Source organism: Rattus norvegicus, chromosome X (assembly GCF_021556685.1).
Source record: "Rattus norvegicus strain SHRSP/BbbUtx chromosome X, alternate assembly SHRSP_T2T, whole genome shotgun sequence".
In the NCBI taxonomy this organism is placed as follows: domain Eukaryota; kingdom Metazoa; phylum Chordata; class Mammalia; order Rodentia; family Muridae; genus Rattus; species Rattus norvegicus.
Genome location: NC_141554.1, coordinates 153,230,550 through 153,248,498, shown reverse-complemented (window position 1 = coordinate 153,248,498; position 17,949 = coordinate 153,230,550). Strand labels below are relative to the sequence as shown.

Sequence of the window (17,949 nt, the reverse complement as noted above, 5' to 3'; positions counted from 1 at the left end):
GTGTTCCCCTCCCAATCCTCCCCTCCATTACCACCCTCCCCGCATCAATCACATTCATTGGGGGTCCAGCCTTGGCAGGACCAAGGGCTTCTGCTTCCACTGAAGCCCTTTCTAGGCTATTTATTGCTACCTATGCAGTTGGAGCCCAGGGTCAGTCCATGTATAGTCTTTGGGTAGTGGCTTAGTACTTGGAAGCTCTGGTTGGTTGGCATTGTTTTTCATATGGGGTCTCAAGCCCCTTCAGCTCTTTCAGTCCTTTTTCTAATTCCTTCAACGGGGGTCCCATTATTAGTTCAGTGGTTTGCTGCTGGCATTCACCAATGTATTTGCCATATTCTGGCTGTGTCTCTCAGGAGAGATCTACATCCGGTTCCTGTCAGCCTGCACTTCTTTGCTTCATCCATCTTATTTAGTTTGGTGACTGTATATGTATGGGCCACATGTGGGGCAGGCTCTGAATGGGTGTTCCTTCAGCCTCTGTTCTAAACTTTGCCTCCCTATTTCCTCCCAAGGGTATTCTTGTTCCCCTTTTAAAGAAGGAGTGAAGCATCTGCATTTTGGTCATCCTTCTTGAGTTTCATGTGTTCTGTGCATCTAGGGTAATTCGAGCCTTTGGGCTAATATCCACTTATCAATGAGTGCATACCATGTGTGTTTTTCTGTGATTGGGTTACCTCAATGAAATGTCCTTCCTTATCCTTTTTGATAACTTTTCATTGAAAGTTGATTTTATTCAATATTAGAATGACTACTCCAGCTTGTTTCTTCAGGCCTTTTTCTTAGAAAATTGTTTTTCAGCCTTTTACTCTGAGGTAGTGTATGTCTTTGTCACTGAAGTGTGTTTCCTGTATGCAGGAAAATGCTGGATCCTATTTATATATCCAGTCTGTTAGTCTATATTATTTTGTATTGAGGAACTGTGTTTATTTATGTTAAGAGATATTAAGGAATAGTGATTGTTGTTTCCTGTTATTTTTTTTTTGTTAGAGGTGGAATTATGTTTGTCTCTCTTCTTTTGTTTTCATTACAAAGTGATTACTTTCTTGCTTTTTCTAGGGTATAGTTTCCCTCCTTGTGTTGGAGTTATCATCTATTATCCTTTGTAGGATTGGGTTTGTAGAAAGACATTGTGTAAATTTGGTTTTATCATGGAATGTCTTGGTTTCTCCACCTATGTTAATTGAGAGTTTTGCTGGGTATAGTAGCTTGGGCTGGCATTTGTGTTCTCTTAGGGTCTGTATGACATTTGCCCTTGATTTTCAGTCTTTCATAGTCTGTTTTGAGATGTCTGGTATAAACCTGATAGGTCTGCCTTCATATGTTACTTGACCTTTATCCCTTGCTGCTTTTAATATTCTTTCTTTGTTTTCTGTGTTTACTGTTTTAACTGTTATGCGATAGAAGGAATTTCTTTTCTGGTCCAATCTATTTTGAGTTCTGTAGACTTCTTGTATGTTTATAAACATCTCCTTCTTTAGGCTAGGGAAGTTTTCTTCTATGATTTTGTTGAAGATATTTACTAGTCTTTAAGTTGGGAGTCTTCGCTCTTTTATACCTATTATCCTAGGTTTGATTTTCTCATTGTGTCCTGACTTTCCTAGGTGTTTTGGTTTAGGACTTTTTTGCATTTTACATTATCTTTGACAGTTTTGTCAATGTTTTCTTTGGTATCTTCTGACCCTGATATTTTGTCTTCTATCTCTTATACTCTGCATGTGATTATTGCATCCATGACTCCTGATCTCTTTCCTAAGTTTTCTTTATCCGGTGTCATCTCTCTTTGTGTTTTCTTTATTATTTCTATTTCTATTTTTTCATCCTGTTTGGTTTTGTTCAATTCCTTCACCTATTTGTTTGTGTATTCCTGTAATTATTTAAGGGATTTTTTGTTTCCTCTTTAAAGGCTTCTACTTGTTAACCTGTGTTTTCCTGTATTTTTTTATAAGAGTTATCTATGTCCTTCTTAAAGTCCCGTATCATCATCATAAGATGTGATTTTAAATCCAAACCTTTCTTTTCTGGTGTGTTTGGATATCCTGTCTTTGATTTGGTAGGAGAACTAGGCTTTGAGATTCCAAGTAGTCTTGGTTTCTCCTGCTTAGGTTCCTGCACTTGCCTCTTGCCATCAGTTGTCTCTGCTGTTTTATTTTTTTTCTGTCTCTGTGTCTTGAATTTCCTGTAAGCCTGTGTGTCAGTACTGCTGTAGACTTGTTTTATTTCAACTGGATCTAGGAACAGAGAGCCACTCCTGGGTTTGTGTGTCCTGAAGTACCCAAGTGGGTTGATTACAGCAGAAGAATTGGCCTTACCTCTTCTCTAAGGTGTGTCAGTGCTCCAGGAGACTGGCTTTCAGCTCTGGGCTCAGGAAGTAACAGGAAAGGTCCTGCCCCTGACTGCTCCTATGTTTTGGCATCCAGAGGTCACTAGGCAGGTTTCTCTTGGGTCAGGAATATGAGCAGAAGTGGTGGTCTCCCCTGAGCTCTCAGGATTCTCTTCATTTCTGAGAGTTCAGGTCTCTATCCCAAGGGATTTTGTACAGACAGCTGTGGATACAGTTCAGCTCAGGGCAGAGGCAGAAACCAAGAATGTCCTTTCTCAGACGACTTCTGACTTTGTGTGTCCTGAGGTCAACAGTCTGGTTGCTTGGAGGAGAAGTGTTGGTCTTACCTCTGCCCTCAGGTGTGTAGGCGTTCCTGGTGACTGACTTTTGGCTCTTGCCTTCTGGCTCTTGGTGCAGCAGAAAATAGAAGGTTCCTGCCCCTGACTGCTGTTGGTTCACGTGCCCGAGGGCACAGAGGGCACTAGTCTAGTTCCTCTTGGGTGAGGAATGAGGGCAGAAGTAGTTGTCTCCTCTGAGTTCTCAGGTTTGTTGGCACTTCTGAGAGTCCAGCTCTCTCTCCCATGGGATTTGGATGCAGAGAGTGGTTCTGACTCTTAAAGACATGAAAACACATTTTGAGATAATTAAAATCCTATGTTCTCTTGTGGGTCTCAGTTACATGAGTATATTCATTTTTCATAACTTTTCAAAATGCAAACAGAAATGGTGGTATTTTATTTTGAACAAAATCTTCCCCCAATAAACTCAAGAACCAAATAGCTGTGTAGAGCTTTTAGAAGTCAGATTATTTTCACTTCCTTCTAAGTGATAGATACTCACAGTAAACCATTTTGGTTTTGATTATGACAAAATAACCAAATGTGGAAACATTCTCCAGGGTGGCAGACAGGAAATGTAGTTGATAATGAATAAGAATGACCAACATAAAATTATATTCCTAGTAGATTAAGTAGTTTTTCTTGCAAAGTTAAATTTTTGGTATTAAAATAAATGTACATATTTTAATATATCCCTCAAATTAAAATTGAAGGGGAGCTTATACTCCAATAATCCATATGATTTTATGTTGCATCTTCAATTAAAAACAAAACAAAATGAAACAAATTTCATTTATTATTAATTTTAATACACATAAAGAAATAATCTAGATGATCAAATCATAGCATTCTTATTGTAATTCATAAATTAAAAAAATTAGTGTTCATGCTGGTTTCTATATAAGCTAGAAATTCTTCTTTTGACCACTAGATAGAGCTTTAATATTAATATCTTAAAAAATTCACCAAGTCCACTGCAAATGGAAAATTAGCCGACTGCCTTGCCTCTAGAAATTACATTTCTAGAACTGTTCAGGAGGTTTCAAAACGATATTTTCTCCTTTTCTCAGATAATTGAATGAAAACTTCCTTCTTGACAGGTCAGGTAGTGTTTGCCCATAGTTCATTTTGGAAAATGAGGATCAGTCAGTTCTCCAACTAACAATCTCCATGTTTATACTAATACATAAATTCAAAGACTAAATTGTAACTCCTATTTTCCAGCATTACTAGCCTGACTTAGTATATTGGTTAAGAAAACTGTATTTGTTTAAATTGTATTTGAGAAAGTTCAGTAGCAACATTTCCAGTATTCCCTATAAAGATCTGACAGTGGCTCTAATATAAACACGGAATCTCTGGTCAAAGGCTACATGGTGTTTTTATTGATTGAATATGTAGGAACTGAAGCAGACATCTTATCTCACCTCTTAAAAGTTTGAAAAGCTCCACTCATCGTCCCTGTATTTCCTTTAGACAGGAGAAATCCTGGGTTAAAACAATGGCCATCCAGAGACTGCCCCACCTGGGGATCCATCCCATATGCAGTGACCAAACCCAGTATCTTGCTGATGCAAAGAAATGCTTGCTGGCAAGAGCCTGATATGAATGTCTCCTGAGAGCTTCTGTCAGAGACATATGATACAGATGTAGATGCTTGCTGCCAATCACCCAACTGAGCACAAGGACTCCAGAGCTCCCACACATGGAGAGACCCATGGCTCCAGCTGCATATGTAGCAGAGGATGGCTTTGTTGGTCATCAACAAAGGTCCTGTGAAAGCTTGATGCCCCAGCATAGGGGAATGTTAAGGCAGTGGGAAATGAGTGGGTAGATGGGTGGCAGAGCACCCTTGTGGAGGAAGGGGAGAGGGAGGGTGGGAGAGGGGATTTTCAGAAAGGAAACCAAGAATGGGAATAACATTTGAAATGTAAAATAAACAACACAACCAATAAAAAATTAAAATGAAATTGAAAAGCATTCTTAGCTAAGGACCTTTAGATTTGTAACCACTTTAGCAATGGAGCTGAGGAAACTAAATATAATTTCAAAGTTGTATACTTCTTGGTGATTGATAGTCACTTCCATAAATTCCAGTTTTTTGAAACATAAAGTTTCTAAATATAAAAACACAGTGTGAAAGAGAATATTCCCTTCATTTTAATAAAATTAAAATTAAAGCATACTTGCTTATTTATTGCTCCAAAATTATCTTCCAAAACTATTAAGTGGAATTACTGAACTTAAAGTATTAGCAAACATGAATGTTATATAAGGTGGATCACAATTTTATTACAAACTAAGGCAATATATATCAAATTAATTAGATTGTTTTTGGTCTTTGCATGATAGAAATATGAAATTTCTATTTAGGTTCTTACCTTTTTATCTCCTCATAATTAAAATATGAGGTTATACTTTGAAATTTATACTTCAGTTTAAAAATAAACAAAAACTGAGCAATTAACAAGTGTATTTGCTTAAAAAGGCCACATAATTAGATGATAAGATTTTCTAATTAAGGACAAATAAGTTATATATTATGAAAAAAAAACAAGATAGATTTTTTTACTCTTTCGAGATAGAGTAGCAGGATTAATGATATTGACTATTTGCTGGTATTCTAGTTTAACATGAACTAGAATCATTTGGAAAGAGGGTACTTCAATAGAAATATTCCCTCTTCAGATTTGGCTGTGGGCATGCCTGTGATACATTTTCTTTCTTGATTATTGATGTGGGAAAGCCCAGATTTCTGTGGGTGCTGCCACTGGATTGGTGGTCAAAGTTCCTTTCCTATAAGAATGCAGCCATAAAGATCAAGTCATTGAACAGCATTCCTATATGGTGCTACTTCTGCTTTTGCCTTGACTTCCTTTAATAACTTACTCTGATTTGGAAGTGTGAGTGAGATAAACACATTTCTTTCCTAGTTTGATATAGTTATAGTATTTTAGCACATCAATAGTAGCCCTAACCAAGACAGAAATTAATATCAGGCTGTGACATATTGCTATTAAAGAACTAAGCATTTATATTTGGAATGTTTGTGGTATTTTTTAACGTGGAGCTGGAAAAGTCATGTCCTTATAGTTCAGTGAGCTGTTCTGTGGTAGCCTTAAATATAAAAAGAATGAGAGCAATGCAGATGATGTAGGCCTGGGATGTGAAGTTTCAAAGGGACATTTTGAGAGCCTCTTAAAGACTATAGTGGGCACTCAGTGCCCCACGATATGACAAGGAAACATGCTCCACTATGTTCATACCAGCCTTACTTATAATAGCCAGAATGTAGAAACATCCCAAATGTTCCCCAACACAAGAAAAGTTACAGAAAATGTGGGATATTTGTGTAATGGAATACTACTCAACTATTAAAACCAAGGATGCCATGAATTTTCCAGGCAAATAGACGAAACTGGAAAATATCCTGAGGGAGGTAAACCAAACCGAAAAGGACATGCATGGGACATACTGATAAAGTGGATATTAGTCAAAAAGTACAGAACACCAAGATATAACCCTCAGAGCTTAAGAACTTTAACAAACAGGAAGGCCTAAATGAAGATGCTTCAATCTCACTTAGAAGGGTCTGGACGAAAATAATCACTGGAGTCAAAGAAAGCAAGGGAGGGAGGAAAGAAGGGGAGGAGAAAGTGGGAACAGGAGCAGTTATGGGATGCAGAATAGGAGAGAAGCCCAGAGGGGCAGGAGAATGAATGGAAATATGCAGCTGGAAGTAGAGGACCCTCTGGAAAGTACCAGAGACCAGGGACGTGAGAGACTCTAAGGAATCAATGGGAGTGACCTTAGCTAAAATTCCCAAGAGTGAGGAGAGGGAACACAGAAGTACACTCCTCCAGTAAGTAGACAGACTCATGTAGAGGGATGGGGCTACCAATCAAAATTTCTGACCCAGAATTGGTCCAGTCTAAAAAAACTGAAGGTACAAAGGATGAAAGTATACTGAAGGAAAGGTGGTCCAGTGACTGGCCCAAATCCAGATCTCTTTCATGGAGGTGCACCAAGGCTTGACATTGTTACTGATGCTATGAACTTCTTACAGACAGGAGCCTAGTTTGGCTGTCCTCTGAGAGGCTCTACCAGCAAGGGACTGAGACAGACGTAGATATGTACATCCACAATTGATTGAAGTTGACTACCCTCAAAATTGAATTAGGGGAAAGATTAAAGAAGGGGAAGGGGAGGGAAGCCCCATAGGAAGACCAGCAGCCTCCACTAATCTGGACCCCTGGGAGCTCCCAGAGACTGAGCTACCAACCAGTAGCATACATGGGCTTGTCTGAGGCTCCCTCGCACATATATAAGAGAAATCTGTCTGGTCTGGCCTCAGTGGGGGAAGAAGTGCCTAATCCTCCGGAGTCTTGAGGCTCCAGGGAAGGGATTCCTGGTATATGTGGGGGCATAGCATCCTCTCTGAGGCAAGGGAGAGGAAGAATGGTATGAGGAACTGTGGGAGGGCATATAAGGAGGGGCCAGCAGCTATAATATAAATAAAAAAATAGTTTAAAAAGTTATGGGTTTCCATTCATCTGGTGGTGAAATGGTAGCTGTGATCAACAAGAGACCAGTGCCTCAGATAAAGCTTTACTGGGATGCCCCACGCTATGTCTCGCCAGCAAGAACGACGCGGGACACAAAGGATCCTTCTGCAGAAAAGCTTTAATGCATCTTGAGAGCGAGAGCATAAGCTTACAATACAGAGACCCCGAGTGAGGAAAAACCATCCCTTATGTAGGAAACTATCTTCACCTAGGACATGTCACTCTCTGGCTGGTCGCTGCCAAATGTGCCAGATGATGTACCACAGCATACGTGTCCCCTTGAGTGAGGAAGTTACCAGGCGCTTGCGTATTGCCCTTTTTACTAGGTGCATCCTGCCGGATATTGGCGCCATCTTACATTGGAGAATGTGAGGGAGGCTCTCCACATCTCCCCTTTTCTGTTTTTTAAGCAAATAGGACACCCATAAATAGGAGGGTGAAGACAGAAGTCATATCCTCGCACAAAGTTGGCGAACCTGTACAAGAGAGATACCCTTAAGCTGTTGTTGGGACCCAGGGCACTCCCAACCCGTCGCACTGCCATTTTTCGAGGGAGGGAAAACTGGGGCAGTTACCCTCATGTAATATGACATGCCTTCCAGGGAGCGTGTTTCGTAGAACTTCCCTGTGCGATGCTAAGCTCGTCACCCCTCATGGGCTGCTCAAGCCAGACACTCTAATCCTGTGCAATGAACCGAGGTTCTAGGAGTGCAAGAGCTGTCCAGCTGGCGACCTATTGCTTGAGCATGGTCAACCAAATATCGGCTGACGCTCCTTGTTCAAGGGCTACAAGTGCCTGGGCGATCACAATTTTGTCCCTCTTTGAAATCTCAATTTGCAAAGCAACCAGAGGAGTAACACTAACCCGCAGCAGAGGACTGCTCCAAAAAGTCCCACCCTCACCCATTCCTTAAAATAAGAGACTGCTGAGGTGATCCAGGATGACAATCCTTCTGTCAAAGACAGATCCAGTCGGGTAGAATTTACTTGAATGATGGCCGCTCTCAATTCCCTAAGCGTCTGCTCAAAATCTGAGGTCCAATTCTGTAACAAATGCTGTGAAAGGATTTTAGACAAATTGGCAGCTTTGGTAAATTGTTCATACTGTATAGATGTGACACAAAGGCCGGGGAGCTTTTGTTCACAGCCAAGCTGGGCCAGTTGCCATAGGATGTCTAGCTGCTCTTGGACCAGATCTATACGTTGGTTAACAAGCATGAGGCCTCCTTGTATCCGAGTATTAACCGAGGCCTGTCTGTCCAGAGCCACAGAGACGGTAGCCGATAAATCATTGATAGTTTGGGTTGTCTGTACTGAGTTTGACAAGGCCAATGCCGAGGCAGTAACCGAGGCAGCAACTGCCGTTGTAGCAATAATGCCAACAATAATTGCAGAAATGCCAAAATCTCTCTTTCCTCTAAATAAGGTCAGGGTCCCCGGAGTCTCAACAGGGACCGGGATAAAGCGAGGCATGCGGGTAACTACCGCTATGGAATATTGGCTAGCATCCCAACACAGGGCATAAAAACATGAACCGTCTGTACAATTCAATTTAGAAACTTTAGTGGCATTACTTATAATCCACACAAATGGCGGCCAGACACAAACCGGAGCAGGGTTAAACCCCGTGCTCCAGTAAGGTTTATATTTTATATGAGTAGCTGTCCAGACAGAGGCTGAAGGGTGGATATTCCCCGTCCAGGAAAATGATAACCGTCCCTTTTCGCCCTTTCCTCCAAGTAGCATCGCCATGGGCGTAAGATCAGTGCAGCTACCATTAACGCCATAAAGCATCCATTGATCAAAGCGATTATTATTGGACCATCTAGGATCAATGGTGGTGAAGTTCACTCCGCCTCCCAAATCAGGGGAGAAGGAAAAAAAATTCTGGACTGCCCAGGCAGAGTCCCGGGACTGGCAACCAGTCCAAGGCAAAGTAAGTTCTTCATCCTGGGTCCCTCTACAAAAGGGTGCCAACTTTGGTTGATGGAGAGGGCAGGTGGAGGAGTTAATGTAAGGCCACCAACCATAGAGAACTGTGGTGTTAGCCACAATGTCTTCCTCACCAGTTCCCCATGTGGCCTCCCTTAAACAAGCAGAAGATTGATTACTCAACATAATGCAAGGAAGATCAAAAGATGTTTTGTTGAATATGCCAAAACAAAGGCTGCCCTTAAGGGGAATAGTCCTATTTTCTTTTACTTGCTCTATATGGGAATCTAATGGTAAATACGCTAGTCCCAATTCTTTGTTGGTAGTAAAGAAACGTGGAAACACTTGGGCATTATACATCACTGGCATCGGGAGGGGGAAGGTTGATATTATTCCCCACCGTAGTTCGCTCTGCACTTTTATTGGCATTCCCTGGATCAGCATGAGGATCACCAGAGTTGTCATCTTCTTGGTCCTCTGTCTTGATATTCCAAGTAAGTCGTCCCGGAACCCAAACTGGATTTTCATTATCCTGTGGAAAAACACAAACAGCTCCCCTGGATCTTATCAAAACAGGATCCGGGCCCTTCCATTCGTTTGTCAATACATCCTTCCATTTGACTAATTCTTTTGTCCTTTTGGGCTTCAGCAATGTCGCTCAGCCGCTGTTTGCTCAGCTTCATCAAGATTTAAAAAATTTAAGGTAAAAAGGGCCAAAGCAGTGGCCACTCGGGGTGTTGGGGGGAGTTCTATCATAATTCCCCCTCTTTGTTTTATTAAATATGATTTGAGCGTCCGATGAGCGCTCTATTATTCCCTGTCCTTGAGGGTTGTAGGGCAGGCCCGTCAGATGGGTAACCTGCATCTGAGCATGTATAGGCTGGGCCATTGTCAGTTTTTACATATCTTGGCTTTCCCCAAGCACTCCATGCTTCAGGGCAGTACTGAATGACATGTGTTGTTTTTTCTCCTGTAAGTGGGGTGGCATGTAGAATGCCAGAACATGTATCTATAGATACATGCACATACTGTAATTTTCCAAAAGTAGAATTATGAGTAACATCCATTTGCCAGATTTGCAATGGCTGTATTCCTCTCGGGTTGACCCCGATGTGAGGAACTGGGAGGAACTGGCAGCACTGTTGGTATTGGGTGACTATATCACGTGCCTCTTTTCTAGTTATAGAGAAGCGGCGGCGTAAAGTTTCTGAGGTAACATGGAAATTGCCTTGAAAGGTTTTAGCGGCCTCTAGAGGAGAGGCCAGGGCCACAGCTATCATTTTTGTGACTTTGTCAGCCAAATCATTTTCTGAACTCATTGGACCAGGGAGTCCAGAATGGTCCCGTATATGAGTAATATATACAGGGAATCTCCTATTTATTAAAATAATTTGGATTTTTTGGAAAATCTCTGCTACCTTGCTAGTTGTTTTAATTACGCCGGTGGTTTCAAGAATATTAACAGCATTGACCACATAGGAGGAATCTGAAACAATATTTAGAGGCATCTGGAATTTTTCAAGGACCTCCATGACCACTAGGCATTCTACCACTTGGGGTGAGGTTTCAAAACATTGTCGTGAGAACACTTGGGAATTTACCACATATGCTCCCACCCCTGTTTTTGACCCATCCGTATACAATGTTATCCCTTCTTTTAACGGTCTGTGGGATGTGACGCGAGGGAAAACAACAGGTTGTGATCTAGCAAAACATAATAGGGGGTGTTTAGGATAATGATTATCTATCTTCCCTGTAAAGGATGTGAGCAACACTGCCCAATCATCGGAGGGAGCGGCTAGAGTTTGGACCTGATAGGGTGTATATGAGATAATCAAGGATTGGGGTAGAGTCCCAAAATGACAGATGGCAGCTTTTAGGCCCTTAATAGCCAGATGTGCTACTGCGGCTGGATACCAATCAATAATCTTCACAGGGGAAGCATGTGGATGGATCCATAATAGTGGACCTTGTTGCCATAAAACTGCAGTGGGCAAATCCTTGGTATCTAATACACAGAGTGAAAAAGGTAGAGACCAATCAATGCGTTGCAATTGGGCCTGTTTTATGGCATCTTCTACTTTTAGTAAGGCCTTGGTTGCAGTGGGAGTTAGCACACGAGGGGAGGTAATGTGGCCGTCCCCTTCCAATATTTCAAACAAGGGTTTTAATTCCACGGAGGGGATTTTTAAAAATGGTCTCAACCAGTTAATATCCCCCAAGAGCTTCTGAAAATCATTGAGAGTATGGAGGTGGTCTTTACGAATTTCCAATTTCTGGGGTATAATCTTATCAGGGAGAATGATGGATCCTAAAAAATGGCGTCTATCAGCAATTTGGACCTTCTCTGTAGCAATATGTAAATCCCATTGTTTAAGGGTTTTTTGTAATAAGGGATAGGCTTGTTTAAGTAATTCTAAATCTTTATGACACATCAAAATATCATCCATGTAATGAACCAATAATAAATTTGGATAGGTCTCCTTGACTGGTTTGAGGGCTTCCTGAACATATAATTGACACATCGTGGGGCTGTTGGTCATGCCCTGAGGTAGGACCTTCCACTGGTATCTTTTATCAGGTTCAGTATGATTAATTGATGGGACAGTAAATGCAAATCTGGGCCTATCAGGGGGGTGAAGCGGAATAGAGAAAAAACAATCCTTAATATCTATTATTGCCAAATTCCAATCTTTTGGTAGGGCCGAGAGTATAGGAAGGCCCGCTGAATGGGTCCAAGGGATTTCATCTGATCGTTAATGGCCCTCAAATCATGGAGTAATCGCCATTTTCCTGATTTTTCTCTTATTACAAAAATTGGGGTGTTCCAAGGAGAGGTGGAGGGTTCCAAATGTCCCAATCTTAGCTGCTCATCCACCAGTCCTATAGCGGCCTGTAGCTGCTCAGAGGTAAGTGGCCATTGGGGAACCCACACCGTGTCCTCCGTCTTCCAGGGTATGGGTCGTGCTGCCCCAATGGTGCCTAGGAAAAACCCAGGCCTTGTTTATGGGGGTTGGCGATTGGTTCAATGGGCGTGAGACAGCCCTGTTCTAATCGCCCTAGGCCTTTCCCTTCCTTATAGCCCATCCTTGACATCATGTGGGCCACTTGTGGGGGGTATTCGTTAGATAAGGTTAGTCCCATGGTCTGCATAACATCTCTCCCCCAAAGATTAACAGGTAGGGGAAGTACATAGGGAAAAAATTGTCCCTGTCGGCCATCGACAGTCGTCCAAGTTAGAGTGGCAGAGCTGATTATAGGGCACGACTGGTAGCCTAAGCCTTGTAGCGAGTGAGAAGATCTTATGGTAGGCCATGATTGAGGCCACCATTTTGAGGAAATTATACTTTTATCAGCCCCAGTATCCAGTATGCCTTCAAATTTCTTTCCATTAATTTCTAAGCTCAATTTTGGGCGGTTGTTAAGATGAACCACCAAATATGCTGAATCATTACCAGTGGACCCCATGGGCCCCTTGGTGTCCTGTATTGTAGCTTGGGAGCACAGAAGGAGTAATAACTGTGCTATTCTATCTCTTTCACTTATGGAAAAAACCCCATCGGTACTTGAACAAAGAATCTGAATATCAAGAGATTGCTGAGCTTCAACAAGGCCTGGATGGACTATCAGTCCTTGTAGGGCGAGAGATCCTCTCCCAAGGACAAGGCCTATGGTTCCTGGGGGTAGAGGCCCCACAGTCTGAGCAGGAATTGGCTGAGTGCCCATCTGGGGCATTAGAAAGAAGTCGGAGGCGGCACACAGGTCCAATTTTGTGTCACCTCTTGGGGAGCCTCCTCTGTCAGGGTCATGGCTTTCTGAAAGCAGTTCCCATATCTTTGAGGGTCCTGGGACCGGGGGCCCAACAATCTGTTTTTTGACATCTCATTAGGCTGAGCTTCTAAAGGAGGGAGCAATTTGCCCTTAATATCCCTCACTGAGCGGCACTGGTCAGGCCTATGGTAGCCCTTGCCACATCGGACACAGATAGTTGCAGGCCTCCTGTCTCCCTTGGTCATCCTACAGTCTCTTTTTAAATGGCCCACTTTTCCACATTGAAAACATGATCTTTTATCTGTCCCTTTAAAGCGGTGTTGCTGGGATTGGAGAATGGCGGCCGCCAGGCCTGTGTTAGTAAGGGGCCCTCTGAGTTCTCTGCAGACTCTGAGCCAATCCTGTAACCCTTTATTTTTTCTGGGGGCTATGGCTGCTCAGCACTCCTGGGTGGCTTGCTCAAAAACGAGCTGTTCTATAAGCGGCGCTACTTGCTCAGTATCACCAAAGATTCATCCTGCAGTCTCTGTCATTCTGGCTACGAAGTCTAAGAACGGTTCCTGGGGCCCCTGGATGATTCTGGTAAGTTGATTATCGACCCCTCCTCTCCTAGTGAGTGCTTTCCAGCCCGTAATGGCCGAGCTGGAGACTTGAACATAAGCGCCCCAATGGTAATTAGCTTGGTCTGCTGCGAAGCGGCCCTGTCCTGTCAAGAGTTCAAACGTCCATTCCTGTTGCTCAGGCGTTAAAGCCGTGGCATTAGCTCTAGCCTGTGTTTGAGCCGCCTCATACCAAAGCGCCTTCCATTCCATATATTGGCCCATGTTGACGAGGGCCGCCTTTGCAATCATCTGCCAATCGGCTGGTGTCAAATAATTTAGGGCCAGCCTTTCAAGAATGGTTAGGGTGAAATTGGCTGTAACTCCGTACTTTCTGACAGACTCTGCTAGCTCTTTGATTTGGTTATATTTGACTGGGGCATGAACCCGCTCACCCTCCTGTGTCTCAAAGACAGGGAACGTCATGCACAGCTTCCTTCTCACCCTTTCGGGGACTAAAGAGAATGCACAAGAGCGTGCCTCATACGGAGGGGGCACCGTTGGCGACTGCCGTGACAGAAGCTTTTTATTAACTCCCTTTCGTTCCTCGGGGTGATATCTCTCTTCCTCATATCTAGCTGCTTCCTCATCTAACTCGGCCTCCTCCTCTGAATCTAAGATTCCATTCTCAGAGCTATCAGAACTGTCGAGGTTCAGCGCTTCTAGCTCTTTCGCAGGGTATATGCTGGCTCCCCCTCCCGGTTGCTGTGTAGAGAGGGAAGTGCCGGAATCTGAAAGCTTTAACACTCCCTTGTCCGCGGACTTACCGGGAGGGCTCCTTTTCTTTCTCAGGACGTCCTTTCTCTTGCGCGTGCCCAACTTCTTACTACGTTCGGATTCTGACATGCTGTCTTGGACTACCTCGAGAGCGGTCTGTCCTCCTACAACTGCTGCCTTACATACTTCATCTGCTAAGCAATTTTTGACTAGTTTCCATATGGCTTTAGTTCCTAGACGCAGATCTTTCTCCACCAATTTTCTGTCTAGGTCCTTTCCAAGTTTGTCCCATGAGGCGATTGTAAACAAGCCTGAACAGGCAAACCAGGGAGCCACCCTGTCCACCTCCTTCACAAAGTTTTTAAGTATTCTTCCTCCGATTTTAATGTCCCTCTGCTTTAGCACCATTTCCAAGGCCGTGATCACAGACTGTGAGGACCCCATGAGGGGCCAAGAACGCCAGCGGCTTATCTACGTCCGTCTCACAAGGCGTGAGTAGAAACAGACACGCTGTTCTCTTATGTACGGAAGTCTTACGCGCACTTCCCCGGACAGTGCCGCTTATCTATGTCGGCCTTATCGCATCCCTGCTCCCCAACAGTCAAAGGCGAAGGTAAAAGGGAGCTGCGCGAAGCTCACTTATTTACGAGAGACTGAGACGCGCCTCCAGCTGCTGTCACGTATTCGTATCAGACCAACCACACCAAAATCTTCCTTTTAGCAGCGGAAACGGTGAAAACAGAACATAATAATAAGAAAGAGTAGGGTGGCTCCGAGAACAAATACCATAGCCTCAACAAATCCTTCCCAAGGCAGTGACAACCCCAGACCAAAGTCCAAGAAAGGCATGCCTCTCCGAACGTACCTGCCTGCAGTTTTGAATCCTCCTTGTCACCAAGGGGTCTCCAAAGGTGGTGACGATGGCGAGGTCTTTTTCCCGGGTTTTCAGCACCAATTGCCCCGCGCTACGTCTCGCCAGCAAGAACAAAGCGGGACACAAAGGATCCCTCTGCAGAAAAGCTTTAATGCATCTTGAGAGTGAGAGCATAAGCTTACACTACGGAGACCCTGAGTGAGGAAAAACCATCCCTTATATAGGAAACTATCCTCGCCTAGGACGTGTCACTCTCTGGCTGGTCGCTGCCAAACGTGCAAGATGATGTACCACAGCATACGTGTCCCCTTGAGTGAGGAAGTTACCAGGTGCTTGCGTATTGCCCTTTTTACTAGGTGCATTCTGCCGGATATCAGCGGCATCTTACAATGGAGAATGTGAGGGCGGCTCTCCACACTGGGACATTTGATATTGCTCAGCAAGAGCTGATATTAAGCAGTGATAAGGAAGAGATACACATCATTGTGAATCTTAATTCTTGTACTATTTCCTCAGGGTCAACAACAATAAACTTTGGTCTGGAGAAAACCAAAGCTGTATCTCATTGTAGAAGCCAAATTTGGTAGTGTGTAATAGCCCAGGAGATATGGATTTTGAAGGTTTAAAGGGGTCAGGAAGAAGAGCTGATTCTTGTCACTATCCATTCCTCTTAAGTAGCCTCTCTTTGCTGTCTGTTCTCATGAGAGTTGGGCATATTCCATCTCTAGCTCATTCTGTCAAATCTTTGTCTGATTCATCACTTTGTCTGCCCCTCAATTAGACCTCACTTTCAAACATATCTGCTTCCTTCTACAAACTAACTTTACCTTCACTTTTGGAAATAACAGGTGTTTACTAAGGGCATGTCTGTATTCCAGTCAGAGGGATTAAATGTGTGTCATTTGCATCCAGATCACACAAACCTAGAAGGTTTTTGGATGTAATCCTTTGCCAGAGCACCCGTCTTGCTGGATTAAATATCTTCTACAGTGGAACTAGTGGCCAATGTCCTTTAGATCTAAGAATTGTGACTGGTTCCCAAATGTGAGGCATAAAACTTTTTATTCTGTTGACTCTTGGTTTTGTTTTCATTTGATTTTGACTATGCCCTAGATCTTCCTTATAGAATAAAAGGGTATTGAACTTACGTTTGATTTTGTAGGAGCCCTCAGTTAAGATACTTTGCAATTGTAGAGAGAATTTGAAATTTTAGACATACTAGTTTCATTGGTGTATTGAAATTTTAGAGCACCAATGGATATTTTAGAAAGATATTTTAGGGAGGCTTAAATTTTCAATATTTTAAAGAGACTAAACTTTAAGTATTAGTATTTCTAAATACTGTGGAACTTTGTTTTTGAAGCTGCCATATTATTGTTAGCATATCGTGAGGATGACATGTAAGGACAGTTTACATAGTTTAATAGTGATGTGTTTGTGTGTCAATTTGACAAGATGTCAATATGGCTAGTTTTATGTAAATTATCATGAGACAGAGTCATTTGGATAAAGGTAACCTCAACTGAGAAAATGACTCCACCAGATTGGCCCATGGTTCATTTACTTGATTGAAAATTGATGTAGGATGGTCCAGATTACTGCGGGAGATGACTCCCCTGAGCTTGTAGTCTTGGATGCTATAATACAGCAGAATGGACAATCCATGAGCAGCAAAACAGTAAACAGTCCTCCTTTATAGCCTCTGCCTCATTTCTATCCTTCAGTTTCCTGTCTCAAGTTCCTTCCCTGACTTCCCGTGGACATGGATTGCTGGGGTAGTGTAAGTTCAAAGAAATACTTTCATTCCCAAGTTGTTATGATCATGGAGTTTTAGCACAGCAAAAGAAACGCCAACTAAGACAGCCAGCTAATGGATAACTGCCTGCCTTTTAAAATAATTCTTAATGAGGTCATATATAGTGAACATTAATATGCACTATAGAGAAAGCATTTATCGAATGTTATGAACAAACATATACACACCCACCTATGTGTATATCTAAACATAGATAAAATGGTATTCTGATTGCAAATAATAAAGACAAACCTCAATATTATTGGAATTCAGATGAGAAAATAGAGAAATGGGAATGTATATGCACATAATTTTATATTCTCAAATAAAGGAACATATTACAAGCTTATGACAATGTTAAAAAATTAAGTTTTTATCTCTGTGCCCTTTAGTAAGTTTGACTAAGGGTTTATCTATCTTGTTGATTTTCTCAAAGAACCAGCTGTTGGTTTTATTGATTCTTTGTATCAAATCATTTTCTTTGATTCTAACTGGTTGATTTCAGCCCTTATTTTCACTATTTCCTGCTACCTACTCCTCTGCGAAGTGTTTGCTTCTTTCTGTTCTAGAACTTTCAGGTGTGCTGTTAAGTTGCTTGTATTGGAAGGGCACAGAAACAGTACCAAAATAAACAAAATAAGAAATGAAAAGGGAGACATAAAAATCAAACCTGAGGAAATTAAAAAGAAAATCATCAGAACCTACCACAAAACCTTATACTTGACAAAACTGAAAAATCTAGATGAAATGGATGATTTTCCAGACAGATACCATGTACCAAAGTTAAATCAAGGTGAGGTAAACTAAACATTCTCATAACTCCTAAGGAAACAGAAATTGTCATCAAAAATCTCCCCACCAACCAAAGCCCCGGGACAGATGGTTTCATTGCAGAATACTCACAGACCTTCAAAGAAGAGCTAATACAATATTCCTCAAATTATTGCACAAAATAGAAACAGAAGGAACACTACCTAATCCATTCTATGAACTCACAGTTGTTCTAATACCAAAACCACACAAAGACCCAACAAAGAA

The 17,949-nt window shown here is 42.3% G+C and overlaps 1 protein-coding gene and 1 pseudogene across 1 annotated transcript; both read right to left on the bottom strand.

Annotated features, from left to right (window-relative positions):
* Positions 1 to 9,800: 9,800 nt before the first annotated feature.
* Positions 9,801 to 14,686, bottom strand: LOC147998388 (igE-binding protein pseudogene; annotated as a pseudogene).
* On the bottom strand, positions 12,138 to 12,890 carry LOC147998389 (endogenous retrovirus group K member 7 Pro protein-like). Its single transcript, XM_087601266.1, has one exon. The coding sequence runs from the start codon at positions 12,888 to 12,890 to the stop codon at positions 12,138 to 12,140; it is 753 nt and encodes a 250-aa protein (XP_087457392.1).
* Positions 14,687 to 17,949: the final 3,263 nt, after the last annotated feature.

What these genes read in the sequence shown, in the direction of transcription:
- LOC147998389 (XM_087601266.1), bottom strand. Translation starts at nt 12,890, where the DNA reads ATGCCCCAGATGGGCACTCAGCCAATTCCTGCTCAGACTGTGGGGCCT.